This window comes from Nasonia vitripennis, chromosome 4, assembly GCF_009193385.2.
Source record: "Nasonia vitripennis strain AsymCx chromosome 4, Nvit_psr_1.1, whole genome shotgun sequence".
Classification (NCBI taxonomy): Eukaryota; Metazoa; Arthropoda; class Insecta; order Hymenoptera; family Pteromalidae; genus Nasonia; species Nasonia vitripennis.
In genome coordinates this window covers 23,224,820-23,244,085 of record NC_045760.1, presented here as the reverse complement: position 1 = coordinate 23,244,085, position 19,266 = coordinate 23,224,820, and the positions used below count along the sequence as shown (strand labels likewise).

The 19,266-nt window shown below is 55.8% G+C and overlaps 1 protein-coding gene across 2 annotated transcripts in view; it reads left to right on the top strand.

Moving 5' to 3' along the window:
- LOC100120909 (paired box protein Pax-2-B) overlaps positions 1-19,266 on the top strand; it is a 71,367-nt gene that overhangs the window by 32,330 nt on the left and 19,771 nt on the right. The window contains exons 1-3 of one of the 2 annotated variants that reach the window (XM_031928861.2): positions 2,917-3,909; positions 7,269-7,434; positions 9,895-10,092. In XM_031928861.2, coding sequence (XP_031784721.1) covers positions 3,855-3,909; positions 7,269-7,434; positions 9,895-10,092 — 419 coding nt within the window. In that variant the 5' untranslated portion in view covers positions 2,917-3,854. Of the gene's footprint in view, positions 1-2,916; positions 3,910-7,268; positions 7,435-9,894; positions 10,093-19,266 lie in introns of those variants that run through there. The other variant, XM_031928860.1, reaches the window with a different exon arrangement.

Here is a 19,266-nt window from a genome sequence, read left to right as displayed (position 1 = left end):
TCTCTCTCTCTCTCTCTCTCTCTCTCTCTCTCTCTCTCTCTCTCTGATGAATTACAATGGCCCGCCGAGACTCCCGAGAGTTATGTGCTCTCTGCGCGCCTTGTTTTAATCTCGAATTATGGCGGCATATTTATTTTCTTATTATTCAGATTGCTCGTATGCGCTCTTCTTTCTGCCCATGCTGGAATATGCTGTTTTCGCCCCCGCGCTTTTCCGTCCATCCCTATGCGCTTCCTCCCGCAAACCCGCGTACACCGGCCACGGTTTAGGACCGTGCGTACACAATGTAAAGTTAACTGGGTAATCCACTCGGCGTAGTGGGGGCTGTGTCCCATATAGCCTGTACGCGAGAAAAAAAACGCCGACTCGATCTCGTCGAGACGTATTGCCCGTCAACGCAGCCCGAGTAGCTCGTTCGTTTTGCCTAAATTATATGCCAGATCGTAATCTCTCTCTCTCTCTCTCTCTCTCTCTCTCTCTCTCTCTCGAGCCGATGACGGCGTGCAGGCGTGGGGGCTGGCGAAACCCGCAGGCTCCTGCCGGCGCAGGGAGTGCAATAATGACAAACGACGACAGCGAGGCGATCGGACGCGCGTGATTTTGACTTCTTATGGGACGGTGAACCTACCATGTTTGCAACTTCTGGAATGCGTTACAGTGATATCTATAGGTATACTGGTATAGGGCTCTTATCTAAATATAGATTTACTCTCTTAGGACCTTATACACTCTCTCCGGGCGCAGGGATAAGTATATACATATAGCTATACTGTTTTCGGACCCCCTCCCTCTCCGAGCAATACCTATAGATTTACTCTCTTATGCATACTATACGCATTACGCATCTTACGCATTACTTTGCTTACGCTTTCCGTCACTGTCTTTCTCATTCTCTCTGTACTCCTCGTTGGTATATCGCCTTCTACACTGAGAGAAATTTATAGTAAATTTTACTATACTGGATAGGAAATTTTAATAAAAAGTTTGGTAATCCACTCACAGACTGACAGTCTAGTAATTTTTACTAAACTGTATAGTAAATTTTATAAAACTATAAATTTTACTATACTGAGTAGTAATTTTTACCCTGACTAAATTAAATATAAAAATACACATAGTGGAAAAATTATTTTCAATTATTATATGGCTCTAAATTTGTATGGTTATGGAGGGTTACTCTTCTAACGCACTTCATTCAGAGAACATTATCGATTCACTCGCCGCAGTTGATTTTTAGAGACATTAAACTAACCTAGATACATTTCCTACAACTAAACGCTTAATTATTATACATATTCGCAATTCGCAGTACATATGCTTATACGCTCGCAATTGTTACAACAGGGTTGCTAAACGGACTTATATACTAACTGAGCTAACTTCTTACCGCTTGCGGGTTTAATTTCCCGTGCACCCCCTAGCGGCAGCACACCAAACAGCCATGTTTGCTAAACGCGCATGCGCATAACGCGTCAATACGCATCAGTTCCGATTTTCAGATGAAAAGTACTATACGTTCTATTAAAAATTACTATACTGTCAGGTAAAAATTCATACATTGGCGATTTTCACTATAGTTTCTGTTAATTTTTCCTATTGAGTATGGTAAATTTTATATGGAAGTTTAGTAAAAATTGATATAGATCTAGTAAAAAGGTCAGTTTTGTCAGTCTGTGACGAGATTACCAAACTTTCCAGTAAATTGTCATGCACATATAGTAAAATTTACGCACTGTACAGACAATGACACTGTGTATTTATGTTATCCAGTCTCATACGAATTGTTAAATGCATAATTGTCAATTTCGGTTATCGATACAGGAGGATTGCCATACGAGATCGTGTTTGTACGGAATAAATTTTATATAATCACAACCAATATTAACGTAGCAGATGGGCTTGCGAACGGTGCAGTTGAAAAATTAGTTTACGTTGAAACTAACGATCAAAATGAAATTACACGTATATGGTTGCACTTTCAAGATTGACCAAAAACTGGACAAAAATTAAGACTAAAACTGCTGCTCACATAACTAAATATAATATCCATCATCAAGCGGTGCCAATAGACCGAAGAACTGCAACTGTTTACTTAAATAATAATAAACCATTATTGCAAAAAGAAATCATTTCCCGTTAGTATCAGCATGCTACTTTGAAAAAAATACTTCTTTATTTGTATAATCCTTTCCAAAAATTATATTCATTTGAATAATAAATAAGTTCAATTTTAAATACTTTCTACTTAAATCAAGTTAAGTTATCACTTCTGTTGGGCGTCCCGAAAGGCACACTTTTTTGTTTTTTTCTTCTGAGAAATCGTCGCTACTGCTACATTCAGTTTCGGCGAATCCCTGCACATTCGCCGATCCGCCGACAATCAGCTGAATAGTCGAAAGGCCACACAGGACAAGCAGCGGAGCGTGCGTTTTTCGACGACAATACAATACCTGATGACGCTCTACCGTCTACTCGGGTCGAGGAACGGCTGCTCAGGTCGACTCGCGCAATGCAAGCCCGACCGCCGCGCCGGCCGATCCGCGCACACCGACTCACACGTGCGCCGCTGCGCAAACATAATACAGTGTAACCATTTTTTTCCGGCGCTCGCGCGTTGTGTAAGCGCGTGGATGCGGGCAGCGCTGAGATTCTCGACATGCCGTATCTGATATCAGACGAGCGCAGCGGGTACGCCGAGAAGTCGCGCGGGGGGCAGAACGCGGAGCGATCTTGTGCGAGTGCGCTCGAATGTAAGCCGGCCCTTGTGAGATTCGTCGGCCGGCGGCGGTCCCACCGGCGCTGACCGCACCTTCCGGGCGATCCGCCGCCGCCACCTTCGCCTCCTCTCTTTCGCCGCTCTTTCACGCACGGAGACGGAGATAGATAGATAGAGATCGGCGGATCGGTCGCGGCGCGCGGCCGACGTCCAATTAGTCGAGGCGGCGCTGCTCCGCGAGTCGCACCGCCGCTGCGAGCCTTGAAGGCCGTTCGTCGAGTCGAGTTGGGCCGCGCGCGATAAGGGAGCGCGCTAGGGAAGCGAGAGGCGGCCGCGGCGAATCGGGCCTGACTGGGATAGTGGGATCTGTCGGGCTCCCGCGCGTGATTCCGCGCGCCGCGAGCTTCGATTGCAGGCAGCGCGAGTAACGAGGTTTGCCGGCAAGCTCGCTCGGAGAGGCCAGAGGGTGAGTGCGAGAGAGGGAGAGCGTCGCCGTAGCAACCCCCGGCCCCGGCTCGGCCTTGCGCCGCCTCCCCCGGCCAATGGCGAGCCCCAGCCGGCCGAGGGGGATGCTGCAGCCGGCGCGCATGGGCGGGGCGCCAGCGGGAGCAGCCGGAGTCTGAGGCAGCGGGATCACAGCAGCGGACGGCAGCATCCAGCGCGCCACCAGCGGAAGCGGGCCAAACGAGCCGGGAGCCGCCGCGAAATCGAGCCGAAAGTCACGTGCGGACAGTCAAAAAGCTCGGCTCGCTCCTCGCTGCCGTCGCTCCTCGTTCTGCCCGTTCTCTGCGTGCGCGCAGTCCGCCGTCCAGCCGGGCGAGACGCGACCCCGGAGTGCGCGAGTGCTTCCTCGCGTTATTTTCTCGCGGCTGTTTACACGGAGCGGGAGGGAGAGAGTGCGCGCGGGGCCCGTGCCGAGGATGCGGCCCGCTGGCGACGAGCGGCGCAGGCCCCCCGGGCGGGTTCCTAGAGCGGAAAGCCACGAGACCGGACTGTAGGGAGAGAGCGAGAGAGGAGCGCGCGCGCGCGAGCAGAAAGTGCCGCGGAGCGCGACGGACGGGAGCACCGAGCGAGGAGAATCAGAAGCGCAACACCTGCCGCGGCCCCAGCGACGCCTGCACTCGAGGAAGCGCCAACTATGGACCTCAGCACGGCCTATCGCTACAATCAGAACATGATGGAATACTACACGTGTAAGGATTATGACTCTGACTTTTCGCTCCTACGGCTTCGCGGAAGTGGCTCATTGTGGAATTTCATTTGCGACGCCGCCTCCGGTTTTCATAGTCCCCGGCGAGCTTCGCTCGCGCGTGGAGCGCCCGCGGCAGAGATTGAAAGTCCCCTTCTGGCTTCTGCCGGCCGCCGAACTTCCCGATTGCGATTCCATAGCGCCGAGTCGGCAGATCTGCGTATATAAGAGCGATTCGCGCGCTCATTACTCGCGGCTACTCCTTCCTCCGGCCGCGCCGGCAGGAAATCCGACTTTCCAGCTCACCGCGACATCAGAGATTTCTTTTTACCTCGTCGTCTTTTTACCACGCCGCCCAGCCGTCATTATACCCTCTTCCGAGCCAAGAGTCGCCGGCCGCCGCGCCACATTTTCATTACGAGCCCGTGCGTTTGCTTCCGAGAAAATTGCCGCTCTGCCGCCGGCCGTCGCGCGGAGGCAAATCAGGGGCTCGCGCCTCTCGCCTCTCCATATTCCGTTTGGCCGTTTGGCCGCTCGGACGGCGCGGAGCAAGTTCTTTTTCAAGATCCGGAAGGATCCGGAAGGAGGTCCGATTCCGAACTTTCGTGCCCGCGAGCGCCACCGCGGGTAACAAAATCTTATTGCGGCCACGGAATCGCGACACGCGCGTGAGTAATGCAATATACTCGACGCGCGGAACAAAGAGCAGGGCCAGTCGTGGGAGAGCGAGAAATATCGAATATCCGCGGCGCGCCGGCTCCTATATCATCGCGCGACTTGCGGCTCATGACGGATGCTCCGCCGCCGGCCTTTGCTCGCACTGCACATTTACTTGCGTATCTTCTGCTATTCTATTATCTTCTGGAGTAGGCTTAAACTCAGAGAGTCCAGTTAATCAATAGATCGCGCTCGTATAGGAAAATGAAAAACCGAGGCTCAGTTAGTAACGGCCGACAGTGGGCAGTGGACAGTGGGCGTCGTATTGAGATTAAAATTTTATTGCCCTCGCCGTCACGTTGTTTACCGTTGCCGTTTCTGAAATATAGCCTAAAATAGCCCTCGGACCGACGGGGACTTATTAAACAATACGAATTTATTTTTCCATCCCGGACGTAAAAAGCCGCTTCGTAATTATTGCTTTGTTCTGTCGGTTCCGCGCTGATAAGCAACTCTTCTTTTTCTTCGGCCGCACACGATCATCGTTAAAAACTGCGACGGCCGCTGCATTTGTATAAACAATTGAGGCAATATAATATCGCGAGCGCCGATCTCTATAACGGCATCACGAAATTCAGATGACGAATAAAAAGCCGCACGGCTCGGTCCGGCCAATTCGAACTCGCCGACGCTCCAGCTGCTGGGGAAACGGGCAGCGAAAGCGTGAATCAATGCGCGTCCCCTCTTGATAACCGACTGTTAATTAGAAATCATAGAGCCGACTCGAGGTAGGAGACTGATGAGAATTCGGCCTACCGGAAGCTGCGAGGCACAGTTCGATGCGCAGCTGGGTCATCTTATTCGCGTCGCTCTTTTTACTGTTGCTCGCGGCCGCGCTGCTTCGCTCAACTCTGCTCGGAACAAGATCATCCGGAGAAAAGCAAGTGTCCCCGCTTTTTTGCCCTGCCTCTCGACACGTCGGAGAAAAAAATTGAACCGACAAAAGCTTTCCCACACTTCCCTGCATTTGAATTTATGAAAAACCGCGAAAAACGGCGAATTCGTGCCCGAAACTCCTCTGCATGCTGCTCGATCTCTCCCTCCTCCGCGCACTGCTTAACTCGCGCTCGGAAACGGCTGGCAGCGGCTGGAAGGACGTGTTGCGGGCAAAAAAGTTGGTATTGCGTCGGAGAAATCGAAACAGTAGCGGAGACGCGGTAGCGCACGGTAGTCGTGCTTTTTGCTCGTCGCGTCAAACTGGAGCACCGGCAGCAGTGCAGATTCGAGAGGGGGAGGGGGTCGGGGCTCCCAGCAGCGAGGCGATAGGAGACTATTGCAGTGCAGCGCGCGCGCGCGCGCGAGAGAGAGAGAGAGAGAGAGAGAGAGAGAGAGAGAGAGAGAGAGAGAGACACGCTGGCACAGTAGCTGCGTCGCTCGGCCCGCGGTCAGCAGGCGTGACGGCGAACCAGAGCCGTGCACAGAGGGTTGCTACAGGGACACGGCCTGCACCGCCGCTCCCGCTTTATTTTCCCCGCTGTCCATAAACGCGAGCGCGCGCAGCCGAATTGATTTGCGAGCGGAAGAGCGGAAGTGTGCGTCGTTCCCGCTGACGATGACGCTCCGGCTGCGCCGGTACACCTAGGCTCGTCAGCCTCCGCGCGGGCCGTCCGAAGCCGTTGCGAAAACGAGCCAGAAAAGTCGACGCCGCGGCCACGAGTCGTCGAACCACGCCACTTTCGCTGCCGGTCACTGCCCTGCGGACCCCCCCCCCCTCGCTCGGCTATCGGCGCGTGGAAATCTGAAAGTTCGCAGCGATGCTCCGTGCGCATCAAAAGAGAGAGAGAGAGACAGAGAGAGAGAGAGAGAGAGCGAGAGAGAGAGAGAGAGAGAGAGAGAGAGACAGACAGACAGACAGAGAGAAAAAGCGCAGGACTCCGATGGTCATAAAAACAGGCTCGGTTCGAGAGCACAAAAGTTCGGCGTCGATTCGAACAAGTGAAATATGCGCTCGTGCGCGGGAGAAGAGCGCGGAAAAACGACGATACGTTGGCGTTCCCTCTGCTAAATTACTGGTATCCTGTCCTCGTAAAGCCGGACAATGTGCGGCCGCAGCCATGGAGCCGCAATGGGTCGCGGGCGCTCCGAACTTTTTTCACGCTTTCGGTCTCGCTTTCGGTCCCGCTTTCGGCTCGATTGTTAGTTGAGCACATAAAAATGTCCGGATCCACTTCTGGCGCAGCGAGTCAGGACGGGGCGGTATTCACGACGTTACTCAGAGCTGCAGTTGAGAAATCGAGGAATCGGGGGGTAGCCCGGGGGTGCAGGCTAATTCGATTGAGCTGTCGATGCGCGCTCGAGACTGGCTATCGTCATTTTCATTTTCATTCTATCGGCCGCGGCGGGGGGGGGGGGGCCGGGAACAAGAGAGCGCGCGCAGCCGACCGAGAGGGAATAAGACATATGCCGTGTAATTCGCGGCGTGTATGTGCGACGTAGCCTCGAAGCCGAATTAACCGAGCCCTTCGCTCGCTGCTTCCTCTCATGATGCTGCGCTTTTCGCCCCACTTGCGGCACTCGGATGCCGAATAATGCCAATCTCAGCGACCCCTTGGCCGGGTAACGAGTTTGTCTACGAGAATCATGCAAAAGTAGCGAGGGCAGCAGCGAAACTGAGCCCGCTCATACTGATGTCGTTGTCGTTTTCAGGCCACGGGGGAGTGAACCAGCTGGGCGGCGTCTTCGTGAACGGGAGGCCACTGCCGGACGTCGTGAGGCAGAGGATCGTCGAGCTCGCGCACAGCGGCGTCCGACCGTGCGACATCTCCCGACAACTCAGGGTATCCCACGGCTGTGTATCCAAGATATTGTCGAGGTAAGTGGAAGCTCTAGTTAAGCCGCTCGATTAACGCTCCCCGATGCTGCACCTGCGAGCCGGCGGAGAAGCCGGCTACAAAGGAGAGCCGGGGCTGCGTCCTGCGCCGCCGCTGCTGGGAGAGAGACCGGAAGGAAGGTCCTGGGTGGCGGACGTGACTCGATGCGCTTTCCATGTTTTTTCGCCCTATACTCTGCTCCCGCTCGCTTTCTAGCTTCTTATACGCATCGCTCATTCTTTGTCGCCTGCGCTCCGGCGTCGTGCGGATCACGTGCCGCCTCGGCTCCCGCGCGCGCGTGCGATGCTCGTCGGCCGGCTTCCGTCAAAGCTGGAGCCGCGCTCAGTCTCACTCTCTCTCTCTCTCTCTCTCTCTCTCTCTCTCTCTCTCTCTCTCTCTCTCTCTCTCTCTCTCTCTCTCTCTCTCTCTTACTCTCGAAATATCTCGAGAGATCGATAAAAGATTTAACGAGTCCGCACAGTAGCGCAGTTGGCTACAAAGAAGCTTTTGAACGCGTGGCAAGTAGTCGAAGGCAAAAAAACGTTGCGCAACAGCGAGGACGCCGAGTCAGAGACGCGTAACGCAGGCAGAGGAGAGAAGCCCGCGGAGGCGGGAGCGAGGACTGCCTGAGTGCCTGCGCGTGCCGACTTCTCCTCTCCGTGAATCCCGCTCGCGTGCCGTTAACGCGCGCAGTTTACGCAGTCACGCGCCGTTTATATGCGCGAAGACGAGCCGCGTAGACTTTTTCCAGGAAGCCGCGGCCGCTCCGAAATAGATGCGCGTGCGTGCTGCACGAATCTGTAAAATTAGCCGCAAAGTTTTTTATACGCGCGCGCGCGCGCGAGAGAGAGAGAGAGAGAGAGGATGCGCGCGCGGAAAACCTTTGTCAGTCTTCCTTCCCTCTCCGCCTCGCTGGCTTCCCTCCTCCTACGCGCCTTTATTCTTTTTCATTCCGCTAGTTTACAAGATTATCCTGCCGCCGAGTCGTTAGTTGCCGGGCACGAGACTCTACTCGTTACGAAACGCTTGAGCAAATCTAATTTCGCGATGAACGCGTCGGCCGGGCGATAACGCCGCTTCCAGGCCTTCTCCGGCTGCGCGACGGAGAAAGGACAAAGGACAAAGAAGGAAGAAGAAACGCAGGAGCAGTTATTGAGGTCGTTTAAATCGGCACATACACATCTAGAAGCGGGTGGCGCTGGCGCGTTGAGGCGGCCCGGGATTTGAAAAATCGTGCCTCCTAATGGTCATTTCACGCTGAAAAGAGCGGGGTGGCACGAGCTCGGGGGAGCGAAGCGTCAACGGGCTCGACATGTGCGCGAATGGGATTTTACGCAAGATATAATCGTTATGATTTCGAGGGGGGCGCGCGCGCGCTGCCTTTTTCCAGCGCGCATAATCGACGCTCTGGCTGCCTCTCCCGCTTCTCCGTAATCGCCCCTGCTCCGTCCGAGTCGTGATAAATAAATGGATGCGATTCAATTCTTTGGCTGCGCCGGAATTCGGAGCGCAGGTGGGCGGCCGGCGGCGCGTTCCGCGGCCTCCTCGGGCAGCTGCCTCTGGGGACTTTTTTCTGACCGGAAGCTGCAGTTTTTTGTCGTTCTGTTTTTGTTTTCTGCGGGCGGGCAGGCGAGAAAAGCGACTCGGCTTAACCGGCTATTGTGAGATGGATTACGGAATAGCCGCTGCTGTTTTTGTGATATCTTCGAAAATTGAGGAAGATCCTGCAGTGATCGGAAATTTTTGTGCCGTCACTCCCTGGCGGTGTCCTTTGATGAGCGGCCCCGGTGCAGTGCAGTGGCGACCGCCGAGCCCGCCAAACAAGTCCCCAGCAGGATATTGTAACCTTGCTATGCTTGTACGGGAAAATCCGGGCCTCGAGCTCGTGAAGAATCGTTCACGAGAAAGTATCGGTCGCGCTGGTCTCGAAGTCTGACGAGCAAGCGGCGTCTGCTCGACCTGCCATCCGCAGCTCCCGCAAGCCGGAAGGAGATCGGTGCGGCCGTGTAGGTAGAATAATATATATATATATATATAGAGCTCGCGAGCGGCGCGCATTCATCACGACTCGGAGGGATCGCAAGCGAGCCATTATTGCAGGCCTGCGATGTAATTGAATTTAAGCACGAGCGAAGATATTATTTAGCTAATTAGGCACAAAGGGCTCCTTCAGGCCGCGGACTCGGCCGATAGCATCGCGGCGCTTTGGGGGGCCCGCGCGCTCCTAAATAACGACGCGCTGGCCAGAAACTCGAGCGCCCGATCCCCTCGAATCGCTATTTTCGCGCGACCGCGGGCCCGGCATTCTACCGACTCATCCCCGCTAATTTGTGCTCTTTTCCGCCTTGGCTCTTCGCCGCGCCGGGGGAGCAAAAAATGTCGAGCGCGCGCTGCGACCATTGCGACCATAGGACTCGGTCCGACACTCGTAGGTATCTACTGATGAGCGTCGAAATTCGCAGGTATTACGAGACTGGCAGCTTCAAAGCCGGAGTCATCGGGGGCTCGAAGCCGAAAGTGGCGACGCCGCCGGTAGTCGATGCGATCGCCAACTACAAGAGGGACAACCCCACGATGTTCGCCTGGGAGATTCGCGACAGACTGCTCGCCGAGGGCATCTGCTCGCAGGACAACGTGCCATCCGTCTCCTCCATCAACCGGTAAGTTTGTTTAAAGTTTTGTTACAAACAGAGAGGAGACAGAGTCGAAAGCGAAAAAGTAGACGACGGGACTCGAACTCGCGGACCCGAGAGCCAGAGGCCTGTGCTCTAACCACTGAGCTAACGTCTACGATGCATTCGGACGCTATGCATCGTAGTACGGCTCGGCGGACTCTTATCGCTGACTCGTCTTCGCTGCTCGCGTTGCAGACGTGTGCGTCTGTGACAGTTTGTATCTTAGCTCAATGCATCATCACTCATCCGATCTTTCGCCCGGCCGTCGGATCATTATTCGGAATCGGCCTTTACGAGCGTGACGGCTCGCGAGCGACGATTACGATTCCACAATTATTAATTAGCGCCGGAAGAGGAAAACGGGCGAGGCATCGACGGCGCTCGCGCACTCGTTTTTTATAAGGATCGCCGGCGCGTGGCGCTAATCGCGAGCGCCTACACCCGCTAACTCATTTGCGTGGCTTTCCATTAGCGCGGCCCGACCGCGAGATCGAGTTAGTGGATCTGCGCTCGCGAGCGAGCACAGGAAATTCGATGCCCATTAAGAGCAATCCCGTTATCTCGTCGCGGTGCGCGGGAGAAGAGGAGCGCGGCTGGACGCGTACGTGCGATCGAGTAGCGCAGCCGGCCGCTCGCGCCGTATTATGCGCCACGAGAGATAAGCGGCCTAAGTAGTGGCTGATTAAATCTGGCGACATATGCGCGACGGGCGGGAGCGTCCCCCGTTGTCTTCCTCTCGTCTCGGCCTGCAGGCAGCGCGCTCCCGGCCTCCCGGGGGACGGCCGGCTCGGCCCGGCTCGGCTTTTCTACACGTGTACGCGAGACGTAAAAACACTTGAATTAATCGGCCAGGCTATTCCCGCAGGAGCTCGCTAAAAGTCAATCCGGGAAGGCGAGAGGGCGCGTCAAGTGCATCGCCCAATCGCCGGGCGTGCGTCGACCGTTTGCCCGAATCGCCAGCTCCCGCGAGCCCGAGGACGCTGCAGTTGTTTTGATTATTCAATCGGTTGCTGCGAGTTGAGCAGAAGGCATATAAGGAGCGCAATATGCTTCGGAAGCTAATGTCCCCGAGGGAGCGCTTCCGCGCGACATGTTGTGCTCTTCTGCAGTTCTGCCGCCTAATCGTCTCGCGCGCATGATGAATCCCGTCCATATCGCAGCTGCGGCGCCATTCGATCATTGCAGTCGCCGCGTCGGAATCGCGGGAAAGTGTGCGCCCAAGTCGAAACTCTTTGAACCCGGCTTGATCCGCATTCGAAATTCGGGCAAGCAGTGGCAGATCGGCTGGAAAAACTCGCCGCGAGAGAACGAGAGGGAGCTCTCCTACATCGACTTTCGAGGAGAGAGAGAGAGAGCGAGAGAGAGAGAGAGAGAGAGAGGAGAGACGGCACTCGACCTCGAGGAAATTCCCTTTCGAGCGCACCCTCGCACGCTTTCCACCGAAAAGTCCCTTCGGGCTCGGGCGAAACTGCCGGTTCCAGCTCTCGCTCGCTCTCTTTCGTCGCCCGGCTTTCTCGCGGACGGCGGAGAAGAAAAAGTGCCGCTAGCTCGACTTTCCGCGCGATTTATGGGGCTCGCGTGCGGGCCCGAGAACTTTTCGACCAAGCTCCAGCCCTTCCGCTTATAATTCGAATTCCTCGCCCCAGTCGACTCGAGCGAGCGAATGCGATTGTCAGTTTTGCGGTGAGAGCGTGCTTCAAAATGCACGCACGCGTTGAGCCCCGACGGGATCAGTGCACGCAGCTCAAAGGGAATGCGAAGTGCCACTTTGTCGGGCAACGCCGCGAAATTAATTATTTATCGCGAGCTGAACTTCGACATGGCTTCAGCCGGATTCGGCGTAAATAATGAAACCGCCACAGCTCTCGAGCAATCGCGAGCGCCGCATATACATATGTATACATACATTCGCGCATATATATATATATATATATATATATATATATATATACATACGTATTCATATATATATATATATATATATATATATATATATATATATATATATATATATGAAAAACATCCGCGCAAAAAAGTCGCAGCATTAGGGCAACGACGGGGCGATTACTCTTCTTGGCCGGGGCCATTATGATCGCATCAGGCTTTTTCCCGTCGCCGCGCGCTGACTTTCGGGCGGAAAAATAAGCGGCTGATGTAACTGATGTAACTAAGACTCGTGCGGGCGGACCACTCGGCAGCGCGCGCAAAAAGCCCCCAAGAAATAATGGAGTGCCGTCGGCCGCCAAGCGCTCGCGAAAAATAGCGCCGGAGAAAATCTCGGCCGTGACGGATTTCATGATTTTGTTACTTGGACGAGATCGCTGCGGACGCTCCGACACGGAATAAAAGGGTCCGAGTGTGAATGAAAGCCTGCTGGAGCTGGAAAGATGCGGGGCTCCGTCAATCACGGCGAAGCGGCAAAACCCGGCGCTATGGGCTCGGCAGCCAGCGTCCGACGGCCGACGGCCGACGGCTCGCCGGTGTCGCGCGAGCGGGCGATCGAGCTCCGAATTGAAAGATCAAATGAGTCGGCAGGAAAAGATGGCGGCGACGCGCGGCCGAGAAATCGTCGTGGCTGTAGGCAGTAGAAGTAGGAGTAGGAGTAGGAGTAGGAGTAGGATTATAGGAGTATTGGAACGAGTTGCGTGCGGCGGGAGGGACGGGGGAGGGAGCCTACCCAGGCGCGCGGCGCGAGTAGGGATTTCGGGAGGAAATATTGATAGGCTCGGCTTTGGCTGCGGAGTCACGCTCGAGTAGGCGGTGCTCTCCGTCTTAGTGTCTTGCCCGGCGGCTCTCTCTCTCTCTCTCTCTCTCTCTCTCTCTCTCTCTCCCGCGCGCGCGCTCTCCGTCGCGTCCTTCTCCTTCGCTCTTCGGCGCCTAACTCGGCCCCCCTTTCGCTCTGCGGCCTGCGCGGCCTGTGCGAGTGTGCGGCAGAGGGGCCAGATCGATAAGCCGCGCGAGTTTCACCGCGCGGCTGACGATGCAGCCCAGGCGCCCGCGCTCCGTCCAGCCTTCTTACGCGCGCTTTTCCTCCGAGTTTTCCCGAATCGGCATCACGACTCTGACTCGCCGTAATGAGCGGCTCGATGAGCGATGTACCGCACCGCCGGCCGCGACAGTTGGCAGGGAATCTGACGCCAGGCATTTCGCTCGCGGGAATCGCATCAATCTGTCAGCGCGCGCGAAGTGTGCAGCGCGCTGTGTGCGTGTGTAATCCGCCGCCTAGCTGCAGACACTCGCCGCACGGCTCAATCTCGCGAGGGTGAGCCGAGCAGGCCGACACGTGCTCCAGCAGTCGCTCTCTTTCTCTCTCGCTCTCCATTACTTCCATATCATTTCGCACCCCCAAAGAGCACTCGGCGCGCGGCGACAGCCATATGGCCTCGCACCATTGCTACTTTCATGCCGCTTTCGGCATATCTCCCGCATCATCTTTCGCTTATTGAATCACGCGACCATAAATACAATCTTCCAAAACATATCTTCCTTAGGCGTGCTCTCGGAGCGCATAATTATGGGCCGCGCGCTTTCCCGGCTTTCCGCGAATCGCGATCGCGTTGCGGGGGCGCAAAGTTCGCCGTGCCCCAGGAGGCCGCCGCGCGCGGCGTACCGCGTAGGTAGCTAATGCCGCCATATTCGCGGTAGGCATGAGGGGGAACTGCCTGTGTGCGGCGCGTGCAGATGCATCCCTCTGTCTGCTTGGCCGAGGCTTTGACGCTGAGCTGAGCGAGTCTCGGGAGAGGCGGAGGATCCGCGGGGGTGCCTGCCAGTATCGCCGCCGGCGCGTATCCATAACCGTCCTTTGTCTGGCTAATACAATTATTACCGCGTTTCATCATACCCTCCGCTCCTCGAAATTAGCCTCAAATGAAGTTACAATTACGCTCTTCTCTGACGCTCTCTCTCTCTCTCTCTCTCTCTCTCTCTCTCTCTCTCTCTCTCTGTCTCTCTCTCTCTCTCTCTCTCTCTCTCTCTCTCTCACTCTCTCTCCCTCTCGCCGCGATACGCAATCCGTCCCTCTCTTGGCCCGGCTCCCTAGGGGGAGCACGAGCAGCAGCAGCAGCCGCCGCCGAGCCACGAAATCCGGGTTGCCGTGGAAACGTCAGAGGACAGACGGAACCGCGATGAAGCCGGATGGTCGCGGCACATAATGCCGCCAGCGTGCGCTCCTTTGTTCCTCTCCTCTCTTCGCTGTGCAGTATGTATAGAAGCGCCGCCGCGCGAGTCAAGAGCGGCAATCCGCTCTGTGAATTTTCGCGGCTGCCGCCGCTGCACAAGTCGCGGAAGCTGCGCACCTGACTTCTTCCGCCTCGCTCTTTCTCTCTTTCGCGCCCTGAGTTAGCCAGATTTCATCGACCTTTGTTGTCGCTGCTGCAGGCGTCGATCAAAACAATCCTCGGCTCCCGAAACTTTGAACGAAACACGCGCGTAATACGGATACCCGGTGGGTATAGTAGTAACAGGTGAGTGCGCGAGACTGCTCGAGTTTCGGCGCGCTTCGTTGTACTCGCGAGTCAGCAAAAGCTTCGACAGTCATACATCGGCTGCCGCAGCGCGTTTTCTCGCGCCGGGAGCCGGGAGCGACGGGGATGACAAAAAAGTGCCGGTAACTGTGCCGCGCAGGAGAGAATCAATCTCAATCGATTTCCCCGACGATTAGTGGCGCAGCGAAAAAAGCCGGGTGAAAAAAGGCTACAATGCTACCGTGCCAGAGCCGACCGCCACTACCGACGAGTCGAACGTCCCACGGAACAAGTGAACAACGGTACACGAGAAAAAAGTAGGCCCGAGTGCAGCATGATCCTCCTGTGCTGCGGCGGACTCACTTATCGGCCGATCGATAAGTCCGAGTTTCAGGCTATTGAATACAAAAACTGGGCCGAAGATAAAGAATCGGGGCTGAGCGCGGCGCGGGATGATTAGGCTGCTTAGCGACTGCGACAGCCGGGCGTGATCTCCGATGGTGCAGCGCGAGTTGCGCATCGCGCGACATTGTCCGCCGCGGTACAGGCTACAGCCTCGTCGTTTTCTGGTGCGCGAGCGCGTTCTGCGGCGCCATTGTCGAGACTCGAGCGGCCCGGCACCGGGCCTTTTGTGCGCCCGCAAACAAACAGACACGCATACCTATATACTCCCCACGTGTCCGCGACGCGCTGCGAGGCTCGCGGGGATGCGAGATACGATATACATAATGCAGTGCTCGCCACTTGTCCCCACTCGCAGCCTGGCGCGCGTAGTCGTTCTTTAATACAGTCGCAAGAGAGGAGGTGGCGGGCGCAGCTGGCGTGTTTGACAATGCGGCGCGCACGGCTAGATAATAATGTGCTCGTCCCTCTCTCCCGGGCCCGGCTACTTCATCAAACTGCCGCGCGCTCGGCCCGCGGCCGTGCAGTCGGAGTAGGCAGCCGCAGAGGAGGATGTGCGCGCCCGAGGCCCGGAGCGGGAGAGAAAGAAGCGGGAGAGAGCGCGCGGAGGCGCCGCGGGAGCCCTGCCATAGGCCACGCTCGGCGCACACGTGAACGCCGCACGGGAGGAGGAAAAAACGACGACGCCCGGCTCTGGCTCTCCCGACGATATGTGTGCCTCGTCTCTCTCCCCCTTCTCTCTCTCTCTCTCTCTCTCTCTCTCTCTCTCTCTCTCTCTCTCTTTCTACAACTATATACCTCTATACCTACTTCCTACCTCACGTTCGCGCTGCTTCGCTGGCTTCGCGTCCTCCACCGCTGCATCTGTAGGTATACACGCGCGCGCGCGCGTTAACTCTCCCCCCACCCCTCCGCTGCTCCCTGCGACGCGCGCGCTTCCTTCCTCGCTCGCCTGGCTTTTTTCTTCCTTTCTTCTTTTTGTTATTTCACGAGCGGAAGATCATTTTAACGATCGAGAGGACGTCGTCGCTCTTCTTTTTTTTCGAGCCGACAGCTTTGCCCTCGTGATTGCTCCTTTTTTCCTGCCTCGGATTTATGACTTTCTACTCGACTGTGTGTATGCCTCGTTATTGTGTCCGCAAGAGGGGCATCAGCTCCGGGGATCATTCGATGGCTCGGACGCGGTACACGCGCTCTGCGTGCGGATGAAGTTCGCCGATGAGTTATAATTAATAGCGCGCAGGAGGCAATTGCAGGAAGAGCGTTTTCCAGAGCCGGAATTCCGCAGACGGAGATTGCGATCCGATTGCGAGCGCGTCTTATCGGGGCTTGCGTAACTCTACGCCGTGCTCCACATAAGGAAGCCCCAATTAAACGCGAAAAATGGCCGCTCGCTTCAATTCCGTATGAATTCAGCGGGGAATTGCGCCGCGCACGCGATCTCGCGAACGGACCGCAGGTCTCGTCTGCGCATCGCCGCGCGAAGGGCCAAACGCGTGACACACGGCAGTACGTAGCAGCGGCAGCGCGGACAAGTACACGAAGCAATTTCTCGCGGAGACGTCGTCGCGGTGGCGGAGGAGAGCCGCGCTCGAGGAAGTAGGAAAAGCCGGAAGACAGAGAGAGAGAGAGAGAGAGAGAGAGAGAGAGAGAGAGAGAGAGAGAGAGAGAGAGAGCGAGAACCGGCTTCGGCGGCCGCGGCGCCTCTCGCGAGCGCGTATTATCCAAAAGATGGGTGTCTCGGTGCAGGCGCGGCTTGTGTACATCAGAATGCAGCAGTAGCTTTTGCAGTGGTGCGAGCGTGCGTGCATTGTCTAGAGAGTCGGAGCGGGGCTGACCGCACACAATGGGCTCGCAGTAGCGGCATTGTGTCGGCGGCCAAGCTCCTCGCAGCGGAACCGCCGCATCGTCCCGAGACGGCTACCTACAACTCGCTCGGCCACGCTTCTCTCTCTCTCTCTCTCTCTCTCTCTCTCTCTCTCTCTCTCTCGCTCTCTCGCTCTCTCTCTCTCTCTCACACACACACACACACATACAAGGCTGTGTACTCGCCTTGTTGGCCCTCGGCTCGGCTCTCCATTTACTCCGGCTCTGCGCGGCGGCTACATACTTCATAGCGGCGGCGTATGTGCCAACAAGGGAAGAAGCATCTGCGCGCAAAGCCGCTAACTCCACTAAATCCTGGGAAATCCCCGCGCGCAAAGCGCCGCCCGGCTATTCACGACACAACGGCTTGACTCACGGCTCGCGCGCTGCTCCGCGCCCACGTATATAAACGCGTAAACAGTCGCCGCAATGACGGTGACGGCCGCATTTTTGTTACGTGCCCCCGTACCTCGAGGCTCGAATTAACTGCGCAGCTCATTGGACGATAAGCGATAGCCCTTGTAAAACCGGTCTCTCCAATGACGAATCGGTCGGATCGGAGAATTGGAAGTCGCGCCGCGTGTCCGAAACGAGCCCCATAAAAATGATAAAGTCGCGCGAATCGAGAGAAAGAGCTCCATCCAAGTTCCATAAAAGCCAGTCATTTGCCGGAATGAGCAGCGAGCGCGCGGCTCTTCCGCGCTACATTCTATGCAAATTTGCGCTCGCGCTGCGCACACACAAGTTGGCGAGCTGAACTGAGGAGGTCGAAATCGCCCCGTCGATTCCGTTCCGGCTGCGGCCCGACTCCGCAGCGTCAGGACGAAACGCGATAAAGTTAGCGTAGAGGTAATTTCAGTATAAAGTTTTATTCGCAATAATTTAGAGGTGAGCCGGCGCGCGCTCGCAGCCCGGCTTGCGGCTCGTACATTTCCTAGGATACTTGGCATAAAGTCGCAAGCATAAAAGTAATGCCGACATTAAAGTTTGCGGCTCCAGAGCCGTCGCGGCGTTTCCTCCTTCGCCCCGAGAGCTTGCGCGAGCCGCGCACCAGCTCTCTGCAGCCTCTCTCAATTTCGTCCCTCGCACTTTTTGTCCCCCTCGCGCTCGCTTGCGCAATCTAGACTCGGCGCGCACACGCAGCGCTTTTATCGCGCGACTATGCAAATGTCGCCGCTGCTGCTGCGTTGGAAAAACAAGGCTCTCCTCAATTAAAATTCAATCAGCGAAATTTAAATTTTTAATTGCGACCGAGCGTGTACGAGCGAGCTGTACACGTGGCGAAGGCTTATCCGCCCGCGCGAAGGTTGAATTTAAACCCGAGCGCGCCGAAAAGAGAAGAGAAAAACCACGAGGAGGAGGGAAGGAGGAGGTCATTCCGGATCCGCAATGACTCTCGAACGAGCGAGAGCGCGAAATTCAAGAGGGAGGGCCGGCTTATATGGAAAACGGTTACGCTACGACATACCGTACGGGGGATGCGATGGCCGCGTAGTTTAGTTCGGGAGTGGCCGTTGGGGAACGATCGAGCAGCGCCGGCGCCAAGGGAGGCATAGCTCCTTCCCACGTGGCGCCTCGCCTCGCTGCTTCCATAATTCTGCAGACCCCGAGCTCCGCTACTCCACGGCTCGAAATTCAAAATTCCCGCAACGCTTCGGAGGCTCGCTGCCGAAAGTATTGCGGCATGTCGCTGAAACTTTCATGAGTGGGCTGTATGATGTGGGCGAGTACGTGTACGTCACGGCTGCAATTTCGGTCTAATAAGCGGAAAAGATGACGCTTTCTGTCTCTCCTTGAAAATTTCTCTTTTGTCCCGCTTCTCGAGTCGCCGCTCTTGGCGCTGGCTGCAGACGTCTACCGCGAGCGTCTGATGTATAGGTATACGCGCAAAGATCGTCAGAGGTTAAGTGTTCGACTTTCGCGGCCGGAAGTTTCGAATAGAGCCGGGCCGGCGCAGCTCTGCCTCTCAATGCGCGTTTTCGCGGATTTCCATTCCTCCTCGAGGATTAGTGCGAGGACGAGAGCCCGAGGACAGGCGAGGCGCGGTGTTGCATAAATTAAACGCCCTCTCATGAAATCCGAGAAGTCCAGGCTCGTAGCGCACGATACGCGCATACGCGGTAGCCGACGCAACTCGTACACCTACAGTGCAGGGCGTGCGTTAGCCTCGAGTTATGCGTGTATGATTTCCGGTCCTGGCCGCATAAACCGCACCTTCGGATATGATTCAAGAAGGTGCGCCCAAATTACACGAATATCAATCACGCGGCGGTGTTAACCCACTGTCGCAGACAACCATTTCTTCTCTTCCTCACTTTTACATTTCATTCGACGTGTCGTGCAGTAGGACATATACATATATGTGCAAAACCAAGACAAAACCCAACACTTCAGGGAATCTGAGTGAACAAATTTGAAATTTAAGAGC